The 14,858-nt window shown below is 40.0% G+C and overlaps 1 protein-coding gene across 1 annotated transcript in view; it reads right to left on the reverse strand.

Annotated features, from left to right (window-relative positions):
• Window positions 1–1,975: 1,975 nt before the first annotated feature.
• The window catches only part of PLCE1 (phospholipase C epsilon 1), a 114,484-nt gene continuing 101,601 nt past the window's right edge, over window positions 1,976–14,858 (reverse strand). The window contains exons 23-32 of the mRNA XM_058810206.1: window positions 14,278–14,568; window positions 13,189–13,352; window positions 12,031–12,292; window positions 11,048–11,166; window positions 9,766–9,894; window positions 8,828–9,037; window positions 6,878–7,039; window positions 6,510–6,728; window positions 5,599–5,777; window positions 1,976–4,522 (exon numbers count right to left, since the gene is read on the reverse strand). Of these exons, the coding sequence (XP_058666189.1) occupies window positions 5,619–5,777; window positions 6,510–6,728; window positions 6,878–7,039; window positions 8,828–9,037; window positions 9,766–9,894; window positions 11,048–11,166; window positions 12,031–12,292; window positions 13,189–13,352; window positions 14,278–14,568 (1,715 nt within the window). The 3' untranslated portion in view covers window positions 1,976–4,522; window positions 5,599–5,618. The remainder of the gene's footprint in view (window positions 4,523–5,598; window positions 5,778–6,509; window positions 6,729–6,877; window positions 7,040–8,827; window positions 9,038–9,765; window positions 9,895–11,047; window positions 11,167–12,030; window positions 12,293–13,188; window positions 13,353–14,277; window positions 14,569–14,858) is intronic.

Consider the following 14,858-nt stretch of genomic DNA (forward strand, 5'->3'; position numbering starts at 1 on the left):
AAATATATGAAATAATTTAAAGGTGAGTAGTGGGCTGTCCCTGGCTGACAGCTAATGCACTTCTGCAGTGCTTCATCTGTGATGTGATAATGGTATGTGTGTAAGTTTTGCAAAGCTTTCCTTTAAGTTAGAAAATATCTTATTTTCTCTAGGGTATTTAGTCCTTTATCCTTGTTTTATGTTTCTTAGGTAGTTTTACAATTAATTTATTTCTCTTTTAATACATTTCCAGTATTGATCACACTAGGTCACCAAGTAATTAAACATAACTTACAAATATTTTTAGAACAGACATCTGTGTATTAAGGGATCAGAAAATACCTATGTATTATATTATACATATAAAATACCTATGCATTATATTATATTTACTATGTGGACTACAAACCTGCATGCATAACACTAGTGATTATACACATTTCTGTCTGCCTATGCTGTCATTCCCATTCATTTTGAGGAGTTCTTTTTAGTTGAATTGTTAAGTGTTTGCAAATACAGATGTGATTTAAATTCTGCAAAATTCCAAGGGGGCCATTTGTCAGTACCTTTGTCAGTTCAGGAAAGCAAAAACAAAGATTCAACATCTTAAACCATTTATTTTTTTACAACATATACAAATACAGTTTATTCAAGTCAGCAGAGAGAAAACAGTCCAGGTGGAAAAGTCTCTTTTAAAATTGTTCATTTTACATAATTTCCAAACATATAAAGACTGGCACATAGTGATGTTGCATTGTCAGAATATTTTGACATGCTTGAAGAGGCAGAGGAAGACAACTGTACAAGTCATTCTGAAAGAGCTTATACATCTATTGGAGCAAAATCTATTTACTGCTATTTATTTTTGTGTTTAATTTGCTAACTCTGCCAAATGTCTATCACTATTTAAGTTACAAAATATTTATCACAGACAGGAAAAAACTGCCACCATTGGTACATTTAGTGGGCTACCCTAGAAGTAAACTGAGTTTTACAGTGGAATAGTAACAGACAGTGATTAAACACCAGATGTTAATTGAAGCATTTGAAGAGCAGAAAAGACAGTTGAGTTTCAGAAGCTGCAGACTTAGCCTCTAAAGCTACCAGCAGTTTTCTCTTTTTGAAAATAAATGATGAATGGAAGAGAAAGTGTTGTTGAAATATTTGGATATTTCTGTGTTGAAGTGTTTAATTCTCGAAAGCCTGTGAGTTCTAGCAGACACCTTCCTAAAAGCAGCTATTCAGACACCTCACCTGGTAATATTTGTAAGCAAGGAAAAAAGTGTCACTAGGCTTAAAAGCCCAAAAGCTGAGATGGTATTTTTTAGAGTTCTGACTGCTGTTGCTGGGGTCAGTGAGACAGAAGCAGGAAGCCCTTTGGGCGGCAGAGGAAGCAGCTCCTGGAGTCCCCGGTTCCTACAAACGGAGAGCTCTGCACGCACACAGCTCTGTGACTGCCCAGCTTTTGGCTCTGACAGTCACACACTGCAAGCACCATGTGCTGCACAGGAAAGGGTCAGAAACTGGTAGAAAAGGAGCAGGTTTTAAATAGTACAAAATAGAATACTTTTGTGGTTTTGCCAATAGGCAATGGAGCAGGAGAAGCAAGAGATTTCCACCTGAAAAGTGTGCGGTGCAAGGCCTGCTACTGCTCAGAGACTGCATGTTTCTGGAAGATGTTGATTATTTACATTCTTTTCTTTCAAACTTTATCCTGGAAGTTGCTTCCTGTAAATAGTTTGTAATGTAAAAATGAATGTATTTTCCTAATTGATGTCCATACTCAGCCGAAAGCATGGAAAAGGACAAAGTTATTTTGTCAGTTTTGTCATAGGAATGTATGGACAGATTCCTGCAGAAATAAAATCTGTGGCTAAACAGAATAAACATTCCTATTAGTGTAACAGCTTAGCACATGAAAGCTCTTTAATTGGGCTGTCACAAATGCTAACAACTCCCCCTTGCTCTTGGTGGTGTATTTCCACTACTTGGAACCAGCAAGAGGAAGGGCACTGCAGTTCTTTCCCAAATTCACCCTAAAGTGCATCATGTTTCACCAAGAAAAGCTCACCTGGATATTTACCAACACTTTAAATTAAGTGATGTGTGTATTTTAATGAAAATACTGGAACAGGTTCATTAGTCTTACACAGTTCCAGATGTCTACATGCCTACAAAGTTTGAGTTTTTAAATAAAACCAAATATTTTGCTGTTCTCTTTCACTGTGATAAAGAGCAGACAAAGGAGGTTTTAACTGTGATTGATGATGAAGATACTTACATAAATAAGTTATTCCCACAGCTAGAAATATTGTATTTGCAAAAATAGTACAAAACTGCTGATTTTAAATGTCCACAAGACTTCAGGCTAGTGTTAGGCCTGTGGTGCACAATATGACATGACTACTGATGTCCCCTTTGCTTCCCCATGATTTTTATTTTAAATCTATGTGACAGAAAAGCACTAGGGGATGACAAAATGGGTATAAGAACTTTCTATGCTGAATCCAACTAATTAGCAAGGGTGTCTGCTAGTCTACCGTGATATTACAGGTGATACTAAGAATTTTCAGAGTGGCTAAAGATAAAAAACAGCCCAAAAAAACCACACCAACAAGAAATAAAAAGCTAAGCAGGCAAGGGCAAACTACAGGGCATTAAGTGTTTTTAAAATGCCATAAAAACACCAAAAGGAAAAATTTCTCAGTGACATCAAACTGCTGCTGTGTTAAAGTAACAGAGAGAATGAAACTAACATTTAAAAAATGGTTGCATTAGTTGAACTGTGCAGCAGGTTGATGTATTTCCCAGTAATTCCCAAGTATCCAAAGCAAATGATGCATATAGAGCTATGGTAAGTTGTCACTTCTTAACATTTTGCTGGGGCTCAGTCTTTCCCTTGGGAGGGTGAGGAGGGAGCACGTGTCCCTCACAGGGGCTGCTGCAGCTGGGCCTGGAAATGAGTGACAGGATGCGCTTGCTGGGGGCTTGACTTGGGCCATGATGGCAAAATGCTGATTTGGTACCTAAGTTCAAAACTTAACTTTTGTGAAAGATGAGCAGTGGGAAGTGCATGGCCTCTGTGAGGATATGCCACTGAGAAATTTGACTTTTTTGTATGTCTGTCTGAAAGCTGGAAGTGACCTCAAGAGGGCACTTTTTTGCTTTGGTAAATGGCTACTTTATAGGCATTTTCTGTAGTGTATAGTGAAAGACTTCATAGTTTCTGGTGACAGAATGCAGGTTCTGTCTGCTTGTTTATATGCCAGTTAATAATTCTGTTTTCTTTTATTTCACTTCCTTATTCATGGGGGGAATGGCATTAGCTGTCATGAGACTACTGCCTGTAACTTCTTTCCTCTGTTTAGGGTTTGCTCTAGTGAAACAAAAACATGTGCAGAGCAGTTTGTTCCCCACAGACACTCCTCTTGTGGGAGATGAAGGGGATGGCTGATGGCAGCAGTTGTTTAATTTGTGCCCCTGTAATGGATTATTTTAAATAACTAAACACACCAGTAACTCCCATGGAGGGAAAGAGACTACCATAACTAACTTAGATAACAAAAGATGAATTCAGCACACAAGTAAAACTTCACAACAGTGTTGCTATGTAAACAGAATTGTCAAGAGTTGAAGTTCTTTATACTCTCTGGGTTTAACAGACAAGTAAAAAGACAGTTCCTGACTCCATGGAAAAATGTGGTTTGAATTCAAAATTTTGAAATGTTAATTACACTTATCAATGCATTGTTTTTAATTTGGTCAGTACTGGGTATTAAACATCTTGTGCTGAAAAGAAAGAACCAGAAAAGTTCCAACATTTTTTTCCTCTAAATCCAGAGAAAGATAAAAAAATCTGCATTTTCTAAAAAGTAGTATATGATAAATATACTATACAAAGGCATGTACTTTGAAACATGATAATAAATATTCTTTCTTTAAACACAAACCTGGAAAACAAAAATTTATAAGAAGAAAATGTTGTTCCTTGCCAAGGTCTCACTACCAGTAAGGTATACTCAGGTATTGTACATTATTTTGTTAACGTAGATAAACCATAAATAATTTTGAGTGTTTTGTGTATATTCACCAAAGTTAAACAGATATGCAAAGGAAGTTACAGTATATTTAAATCTCTTTACAATCACTTAACACAGTGTTTAACAGTAATCATCAGGTAAAAGTGCGTTATTTTAATATAATACACATAAAAGACCACTCTGGTTCTCTGCCTTCTGATTCCTTAGAGGCAACAAGCTAAAATTATCTTTTGTTTAAAAAGGGGAGGATGATGACACGTGTTTGTTTACAACATACAGTCCAAGAAAACTTCTCCATCCGCCTATGGAGAATGTGCAGATGTGAAGAAACAGGAAGAGAGGAATCTTCCGAGAGCTGACAGGCACCTTTCCCATCTACAGCCTCCCATTTAGGATTCCCAGAGTCTGGATGTTAATCCAGCAGCACTGCCTGGATTAAGCATCTGTAGCACAGGGCACACAATTCTGACCAGGTCAGTCCGCAGCAGGATCCTTCAAAGGCACTGCAGAAGGATTCAGTCATGTAAATTCCACATTTGGATTTCAGAAAAAAAAAAGGGAAAAAACCACCCCAAGAAAACACAACAAAACAAAACCCCATCAAAACAAAAACCCAGCCAAATGCAGAAGAGGGAAAGTGACTCTGATTTTCCCATAATTTACTTTGCTTTCCTTGAATTCAGATTGTTTTAATGCATTAGGGTTTTATAGCAGCCTAGAAATAGGCTATCAAATTAATCCTTTCCTATTTGAAATACTTTGCAAATGAAAACAGTGCTTAAATTCTGTTAATTTAGTGACCTAGCAGCAGCATTACAGTACATGTTAAATAATGCTTTAATAATTAGATGTATACAAAAAAAAATCTTAAATTGGCCATCAGTGAGGTGGGATTATCAACACTGAAAAAGATTTCTAGTTCATTTGCAATGAGCTGCAACTTCCCAGCAGCTGTCACAGTGCTGTAGTAGCACTGTGCATGTGTCTGGTTAGTGTACAGTGCTGGGCAAGTGGCAGCACTATCTCCAAATAAATGGGACAGTCTTTGTTGTGTATTTCATCTGTTTGAAGTCAAGCAAGATGGAAGAAATTGAAGAGATACACAAAGGATAGTGTAAATGTTTAAACATTTCTGGCAAGATTTCCACAGACAGAAATTAACACTACAAACTTGTTCTAGCTAAAAAAGAGATCACCATTCCTGATGATTTTATTATCAGGACATAACAAAAAACAATAAAAACTCTACTGCTCACTTCCATTTGCCATAGCCCAGAGCAAAAGAGTAAGAGAGTGTTGCTATTTGAGCACAATTGTTGAGAAAAAGGAGAACTGCAAAATCAACTGGGATGCAACATTTTGGATTAAATGGCCAGAGAAAGTGGGTGAAACCACCATTCTGGTTCACTCGGAGCCCTTCCTGATGTCATCGTGCCTGCGCACACCAGTGTCTGAGGCTTTTCTGGATCATTCTGCCAATGCTTGTACCTCACTTGGTTTGCTCAGCTCCAGCCTGGGAGCGGAATCCTCTGGGAATGCTGCTCTGAAAGGCTGCCCAGAGCTGGGCTCTGTCCCATACCTGGGCAGGCTGTGCCAGGACTATTCCATGATGTCGCTGAAGGCCAGGGCGCACGCGGCTCTCTCCTCCCTGCCCTGGCCACTGTCGGACACGAAGCCCCGGTACTGCTTGCTCGACTTGGTCAGCTTCTTCAGCTCACTGGTGAAGGAGATGCCTCTTCTCTTGTCATCTCGTGCTGCCTGCAAAAATTATAAAAGATCACAGAGGTGGTTTAACAGCTACTTGTTCGCTGGGAAATAAGGAATGAATATGAAAAGGCCTGACATACTGCTGAGCAGGCCTCCCTTTAGGAATTGAGTACGGCTGTGCGTTCCTCCAGGCACTTCCTTCTGAAGTTTGAATAAATTTGTTCTGAATAAATTAATTAAAAATTACTCATTGTTAAAGATGTGTTTAGCAAATTTGGTAATCTCTGCTTATAATGCAGTTACTTTAAAGCAACAGCAGCTGTGCATTGGTGATGTTTGCAGCTCCTTCTCCCAGCAGGCATGTGCTTAATTCCTGCCATTTTTTAAAGCCTGAGATAAAGCAACAGAACAACTTTTTCACTGGCCAGGAATAAAGGGGACTTTATTCCAGTAGCTTTTAAGTTCTGCCAATTTGAATGGTCCTTTATTATGATAGGGAACATGGCATGCACAGCCAGAAGGTTTTGAGAAACAGCTGGTAGCAGATAAAGGTTGCTCTGGATTTGCAGGCTGTGAGGGAATTGTATTGCTGAACATAACTGATGCAGTTTTGCAAAGGAATAAGTAAGGGAGGTTCAGAGAAAAGAGGAAATTTGCTTTTTGCTGTAGTCTGTCCTCTCCACCTGCTCTCATGCCTTTGTGTCCCCCTTGCATGGAAAGCAGGTTCCCATTAAGCTGTTACACACCATCTGTAACATCTGCTGCAAAGTATCGCATCTTTACCTGAACCTGTTCTTTGAGCTTAAGGATAAATTTTCCTGCTCCCTTCCACTTGCTTTGGGCCTGAAACACACACTCCTGATCAGAGAGAATCCTCTGAGATGGTTTAGATGTTGAAGACTTTTTGTTTGTCGGCTCTTTAGTCACCTCTTCCAAGAGCACATAATCACTTGGGTTTGGATTGCTCAAAATGCTGTAGGAGTATTTGGCTTTGCAGAGAGTCTGTTTAAACAGAAAAACAAAAAAACAAGGCATTCTCTCAGATTCAGGTTACTAAATCAATTCTTCAGTTAGTGCTGAGAACAAATCCCACCTTAGCGTGTTTGAAACCAACTTCCAGCCCACATGCTGAGGTGGGCACGCTCCCTTACCTGCTGTATGACGTCCTGAGCCGTGCTGAGGCGCGGAGCTTTGATCACGGTGCGTGGCTGCTCTGGGGAGACATCATGTACCTGAACAAAGAAGCTGTCATCCTCAGAGCTGAGGGCTGCTTCTTCCTTTGCTTCTTGAAAGACATTTCTCTCATGTAAATTCTACAGAGAAAATGACAGACAAATTCATTTACTGAAGAGAGGTGACTAGTAGCTGGTTATCACACAAGGATTTTATTACATGGAAATTGGAGACTGCAGTTGCCTTGGGTCCATTTTGTTAAGTGCATTTAAGAGAGGTTTGACAAGCCACTATGGCTAATAATAAATAATAATAATAATGCTACTAAATACCCATGTTTTCTGAAATCAGTATCTGAAATACCTTTCATAGTAGGCGAGGAATGGAGATGTTTGCATAACATCCTATTTCACAAAAATGGTCCCTTAAATCCTTCCTTCCTTTATGTCTACAAAATGATGTTTTGTCATGTAATGGTGCCAGTACAATGGGAGAGGGTGGAAAGGGTTCTTTTCTTTCTTGTTCCTGCACTAAAGCCAAAAGAATTTAGAGCCAGAATCTGAGTGAACATTTTTTTGTGGTGTGGAGCAAGAGGAAGGCTGCATGTTTCTCTCTCCCTTTTCAATGACTACTGCAGATTTTAGACAGAATTCCTCCTTGAACCTTCTCTCAGAGAATGCATTTCTGTCCAAGCGTTGGAAAACTTGGAACACAGCTGGGATTCATAAGCTGTAAATATGGGCTGTGTATTGCACCCTGTCACTGGACCTGCTCCTTGTTTTTCCAGTCAGATTTGCAGCTTCATTTCTAGCCCAAGCTCTGACATGCTGCTGTCTCCAGAAAGGCTCAAAATTATGGATAATGCTTTGAGGTACTCACATAACAGGACAGAACAACAGCATAATTTTCATATGAGCTCAGGTAGATTTTTACCCATTTTCTGAAGGAACACGACTTGGCAGGACACATGTGGCAGCATTCACTGACAGAGGCAGTGCTGCAGTCAGTGGAATTCTATTTCTACCAACAAATTTCTACCTTGTTATTTTTGTTCCAAAGATTAGATATAAAGGAAACCAAAATATGGACTTGTGTAAAATAATAGCAATTCAGATTGACGCTTTATCAAAAGTTCTGTCAAAATAAGCAAAAATACATTTTTTTCAGTTTGAAGTATACCAGAGCACCACTGTAATATATATATAAAATACATATATTATATATATAAAATCAGTGTACTAAGCAAGCGTTTTTATTTGCCTAACTGACCAAAGAAAGTGCATCTGAAAATGGGATCATTAAGTGTCTTTCTCCTGCTTTTTTTGTCTCTGTCTCACAAGCCTGGGCACTAGCATATTTTAAGCTGTGGATGCTTTGCTCATAATGTAAACTGAAGTAATCTTACTCCTTTAAATTAAAAGAAATCACCTATTTAATTATTTTAGCCTATAAATGATAATTTAATCATCTTTTGAGGCTTTTAGACTTATTCTTTAATATTAAAATTATTTCTAATTTTTCTAGACACATGATAAGTTGCTGCTATCTAAATTGATGGTGGTTTTCTGGAGTTCTACTATGATCCTTTGGTATTAACTATTATCTTTACATTAATTTCCTATCATGGCATCATTGAGATTTGCATTAAATTAGAACTATCACTCCAAACAGAGTCACTGAACTGGTGACTGAGCCATAATGAATAAACACCACACAGCTGAGCTCAGGGAGTTCCAGCTGGTGTCACACAGGTGTACAAAGTCCAGTTGTGCTTCTCACTCAAGAGTTAAGTTTGTTTTTAAATAATGGACACAGCATTGACATTACTCACTGAGTAGTGAAACAAATACAGCGCCCTTTTGTTTTGTGGCCCTAAGAACTATTTTTAGCTACTTTTGTAAATAATAATTTATCTAAAACAGACTTACTTCCTCTCGAGTTTTAAAGATAATTCTTCCAACATATCCTTCTTCTGGGAACCAACTGTTTAAAAGCTGCACTAGCCCTTCTTCGGGACCAATCACTCTCTGGAATGGTGGTTTTCTGCATTCACTCTTTTCTTTTGATATAAAACTTTTCTCTTCCATCAGAAAATAGTCTGCAGCGCATGACTCGGTGCCTTTTATGGTAGCCAAGAGCTAAGACAGACAACACACAACAATTAGAATGCTAAATATAAACACTGCATAATTAGTAGTTATAAATGAGAATGAATAAGGAAGCTTTAAGAATCAGTAACTATTCTGACAGTGCAGGCAGGATTTCTGATGTGCTATTTATTATTCAGATATTTTACTCCAGGGTAATGTCCTGTTCTCTTTAGCCCAGCCAAGCAGTTCAACTATTCCAGACAAGGCAGTACTATTTAAGCTTATTTTGGTCCTTTTTGGCTGGCCAGAAAATTTATTCATAATCCCAGGACAGTACAGTCTTTTTCCACTGCTAGAATAACAATCCCTGCTGAGTTAACTGGTTTTTCTACTCATGAACTTAGCCCTCTAACTTTTACTCTCTGTTCCTACGGTGCCTCAGTTCAAAGAACTATGCAGAAATGTTTGCCTTTGTTGCAAGGAGAACCCACAGCACCCATTGACTAGAGACATTGCTTTTCTCATCTGCATATGCCCAAATATTAAAATACTAATAGGGAATATGTCTTAAGATTAAAAACCCTTTCTCTGAAGCCACTATTGGGAAAATTCCAGTGCTTATATTGTGTGTTTGCTGTGTAATTAATTGCACAGCAATGCATTTCTAAGAGCACCCCTTGCTGGGATGAGGTGTGAGAAGTGCAGGGAGACAGAGGTGCAGCAGATGTTAGTGTGGATTCTGGCAATGCAGAGCCTGCAGTTCAGCAGGAGCTCACCTGATGGAGCAGCTGTGCAGCCGTGGTCCCTGCACTCACACTGAACACAGTGAAAGGCTCTGGGCCTGGAATTCCATGAACTGTCACTTTGTAAGTCATGGCAGCTTTCCTTTCTCCCGGGCTAAACAACTGTTCAGACAACATTCAACAGGTTACTGGACGTTTTTACACAGGCATGTTATTTCTAGGTTGCTTAAAAGAAACAGTACACACAAGTTGTGAGTGTCTTGACAAAGCAAAGCTGTTCAGTTCATACATGGCTCTTCCTTACACTACAGATTAAGGCATCTAAAAAACCCCAACAAACCCTCCAAAAGCCTCCATCATCTTTTGAAGCTGAAGAAAAAAAGGAAGATTTCCAGTGGGAATACATAAACTACCCCTGGACAAAGGGCCAATCTCCACCACTCATTCCCCATTCTAGCTGAGTTCACATATTTGGTTTCAGCATACAGATTAATGGATGAAAAGCAATAGCTTTGTTTCAACCTCCAAACTCTTTGTTCTTCCTTTCTACCCTAGTAATTCACCAAGATACAAATTTGGAATGTATTCACAGGAGGGAATATCTGCAACGTATCTGCTGCACACACAGGAGCTCAGAAGGTTTTATCTAAGACTTTAGGAGTTGGCAAAATGATAAAATACATTTTTAAAGTTGCCAAAACACAAGTAACCCAGGTAACCTAACAGTATGGGCTTTTAAACAAAAATCACATTTATGCATGCATATTTTTATATATACAGATACCTGTATGTATGCATACATACTTGCACATATAAACAATGGATGTGCACACATATATAAATCTGTACATATTTATGGAACTGCAGAGTTCATCTTTTCTTATAACAGAAGTCAATTTTATTCTCATGATTTCAAAATTGTTGGTATTTTTTTTTTTTCTTTTGGTCTCAAATGCTGTGCTTACAATTCATGCACAAAGGAATGCATGAGGCTGCACTGAACCTGACTGCTCATTCACACTCCCCCAGTCAAGGAGCATATTTCTTATTCTATACCTAAATACAGCAGAGGAGCCAGACTTTGAAAAGATTTAAACATATTTATCTTCCCACAGTTTTATCCAGGTAGGATAACCTTACTTCCACCAAAGAAGAAGAAGAAGAAGAAGAAAAAAAAAGAAAAAAAAAGAAAAAAAAAAAGAGGCATTAAGGTATGTATGAAGAATGTCACTCTGGCTCTATAAATCTTCACACCACAGTAGTTATTAAACCAAGAATACAGGTAATTCATGCACACAAACAAAAAATAAATTACCATAGATGCAGGCAGAGTGTTTCCAGAGGGACTTTCTTCCATTCTCCGACTGTTAATGAACAAACTGGAAATTTCTAATGTTTCATTGTGTAGGTTATGGAGCTGGACATGTCTGTAGCCTAAAGAGGAAAAATCCTTCTGTAAATACTTTGCCACATCCTAGGACACAAGTCTCATAAACGGAAAAATCAAATTTGCTGTTTTTATAGCTACACTTTGCCACACAGGTAGGATTTGAAGCACTCTAATAGCACTGCATTAACACACAGTACAACAGGGTAACACAAATCCTATTGATCATAGAGTGGCTCATAGAGCAACCTGCCTTTGTTTTACCATAATATTCAGTACAGTCATACATAAAATATCTAAGTATCAGAACACAAATGAAGCAAGGTCAAATTCTCATTGGAAAACACGTGTATGGCCAAATCTCCTCACACAGCAACCCAGACAGTTGTGTGACATTAGAGTGGTACAGAGCAAATGTAAAAGAGCTACTGGCAAGATGGAAACTCTCTCCCCCAGGTGTCACACAATTAGTGATGGGGTTTTTTTCACCCTTTCTCCGACTCCCTTTGAGCCATGGCTGTGAGAAGTACAATTCCCCTCTGCACAGTGCTCTGCTGTTGCAGCAGTTTCTTGGGCAAAGGACAAGGCAGAAATGAAATCGCCCCAAGCTTCCTAAGGGAGCAGCCAGTCCCCTGGTGACACAGCCTCAGGATGGGAGCAGGTGGGTCCCACATGGCCCTGCCTCCACAACAGCACAGGATCAGACCTTTCACAGGCCACTGGGGCGGCTGCCAGCTCCCTGGGAGTCCCAGCTCAGCACTGCGCTGCCAGGCCGTGGTGTGCTGTCTGGTATTTGCTCCCTGTCTCCTCTAGAAAAATGCAACTGATTAAAAATTTCCTTCTGGCAGGATTCAACCCAGGAATGTGCTGGACCCTTTTGGCTGAGGGTGCCAGCACTGTTCATGCTGTACCTCTCTTCAGCGCTTTCAGGGGAATGATCCTCTGCGCTGTGACAGCCGAGCAGTTGTTTTCAACCACGGCAAAGCGCAGAAAGACCAAATCCTCGAAGTGAACGCGGAACAGGAACTGCTCGTTCCACATGGGGTTGAGGGTGTTGCGGTGGATGGGCTTGGTGCGGAAGTGGCAGCTGTCCAGGGGCATCCCCAGCACGTCGATCTCGATGCAGGGGCTGCCCGTGCTGTTGCTGGGGCAAACGTTCTGGCCAGACACGATCTGCAGCAGAGGGAGGAGCACAGAGAACTGTTAGTGGGGCAATCCCTAAGCTGCCATGACCCTGAGCCAAATACTGCTCTGCACAGCCCTAAGCACAGTTTTACAACACTCACTTTTGGGATTGCCAGGGCAGTAAGTTCAAAAGCAGCGCTCCCTCAACCGTCCCACCCCCAACACCACTGCTATGGTATCTTTCCTCTGAAAAAATACAGTTGTTCAAGGCATCTGAACATTAATCCACAATGAATGTACCACTAATGCAGTCAAAAAGGATCACTTTCTTCTCCATTACTCCGGGGTGATGGCAGTGAGCTCAGGCTTGCTTTGGCATACACAACACAAGAATTAAGTGTGCAATTACCACAGCTGGGAAAATTCTGGTTCTTATGAATTTCACTTTTCTGACACATTTCCTGGAAAGGACTAGCTTCTGAGAGTACATTTTTTTGGCCACAAATCCATGAATTATATATCTTGTTATATGACTTACAAAAAAATTTTTTTTCAAGACTCAGTACAGCTTTTCATAATGGCATTTCGTGCAGCTTTTCAAGTGTTCACAAATGTGTAGAACATCAAGGCACATGTGTAATTTTACACAGTTGTGTAGTCCCAGGGAAAATGCTTTCAGGACTGAGTTTCAACAAATACTGTGAAGGAAACAGGGGAAGTAACTATGGATACAAATCAGCCAATGCAATGAAATAAAGACAAATCTTTGTTCCTTTCCTCTCCAATTTCTGTCAGTTATGCTGACCTTTGGAAGCAACATTGAAAGATTCAATCTTTTCATTTAGAAGCATAAAAAGTGACTACAATACTGGTTAAAGACTGTAGTTGTATATTGTCTACTTCTATCTGTTTGCCTGTATGAAATTCCCTTTTAATGTACTTACTGTTAAAGAATATATAGCTGGCTCCTTATTATCAAGATCTCTTTCCAATGGACAAAAATGCTGGTACATTGAACAGTTTTTATCCCACAGAACTGGAGGTTTCAGCACATATCCACAGCCACCGTTAGCCTCAAACATTGCTGCGTTGAGTTGCAGAGGAAGATCTGCGAAATTAAGGTAGCCAAAAGTGACAGAGAGCAATGGTACAATGGAAAAACCGCAACAGTGAAGACAAAGTCATGTTTGAAATATCTTTTTTAAACTATTTTAGTTATGTACTACTCCTGGTTTTCACAACTATCTGTGATTTATGTGTCCAACCTATCCAGTAATTATACAAAACTCTAAGAACAGTTCATTTTTTCCTTTCCATTGTCTTTATTAAGCTGTAGGGCTTGCCTACAACAGTTCTCTGGGAAGTTTCTATGAATGTGCCCTGAACTGCATAATGAATCACAAAATCACAGAATATTCTGAGTTGGAAGGGACCCACAAGGATCATCGTGTCCAGCTCTTAAGAGAATGGCCCACTGGGGATCAAACACACAGCCTTGATGTTGTTAGCACCATGCTTTAACAAACTGAGCTAATGCCAGGTTCTGTAGAGCACTGTAGATGACCTAATGGATCCTCCATGGAAAATGTGAAAGAACACAAGATAGGATAGCAAATATTCAAAAAATGTTTTGACCAACATTAAACCAACATCCAAGGCAGCACTTCCAAGTGAAAAGTAGTTCAGTACTTTCTTATGCTTGAAATTATCAGGAAGGGATAAGAGTTACTTGAACTGGGAGAAAAAAACCCAATCTTCATCAATAAAATAAAAATAAAAATGGAAGTATTGCTGTCCAGGCACTTCTGGGTTATCAGAGAACCTGGTGCACTGGCATAAAGCTCCTGGACTCTGAAGTCACTGCCCTCACGGACCAGACTCTTGTGGTATGAACCTGCTTGTGGCTGGAGTGCAGGTACAGGAAGGTCCCCTCAGGACAGCAGGGAAAAATAAATAGGGAAAGTACAAATTCACAACTTAAGGCCTCCTGTCACATTTCCAACGCATTAAACCCTGTGTTTGTGCAGCCTTACCGTCTGTTTGGTAGTTCAGAGCCACGAGCTGCACGCCGTGGAGCCAGAAGATGAGGGGCTGGGGGTTGGAGGAGTCGATGCGCGTGGCAGCGGGGTAGGTCCTCAGGAGCTGGCAGGTGGTGTGCTGGATCAGCTTCTGGGAGTAGCGCCTGCAGAGCCGCTTGGCAGCGTTCTCGTTCAGGGACGAGATGTGGTAGCACTTGGGAGTCCTTATGATGGCACTGAGGGAGGCTGGAGAGTTGTAAGGAGAGCAAGGATCTTCCCAGGTCGGCCGCATTGCATCAAAGGGACCTGGAAAATAAACAGTGCCCTCAAGGTACGGCTGCAGGTCCAGAGGCTCCACAAACGCAACGTTTTCTAGTGGAGTATGTGTGTGTGCTTTGGTCATGGTAGAAAAAGGTGATCCTGGAAAATGACACTACTCGGGACAAGTGTCACAGTCCTTCTGACACAGTAAGAACAATCCTTGAGAGGAAACACAATGTCCAAGTATTGAAATAATACCATGATTAGATGTGCTAACAAGCACTTTCATAAATATATACCTAACTGGCATCTGTCAGTTAGGAAAAATTTAGGAA

This window comes from Ammospiza caudacuta, chromosome 9 (genome assembly GCF_027887145.1).
Source record: "Ammospiza caudacuta isolate bAmmCau1 chromosome 9, bAmmCau1.pri, whole genome shotgun sequence".
NCBI classification, from domain to species: Eukaryota; Metazoa; Chordata; class Aves; order Passeriformes; family Passerellidae; genus Ammospiza; species Ammospiza caudacuta.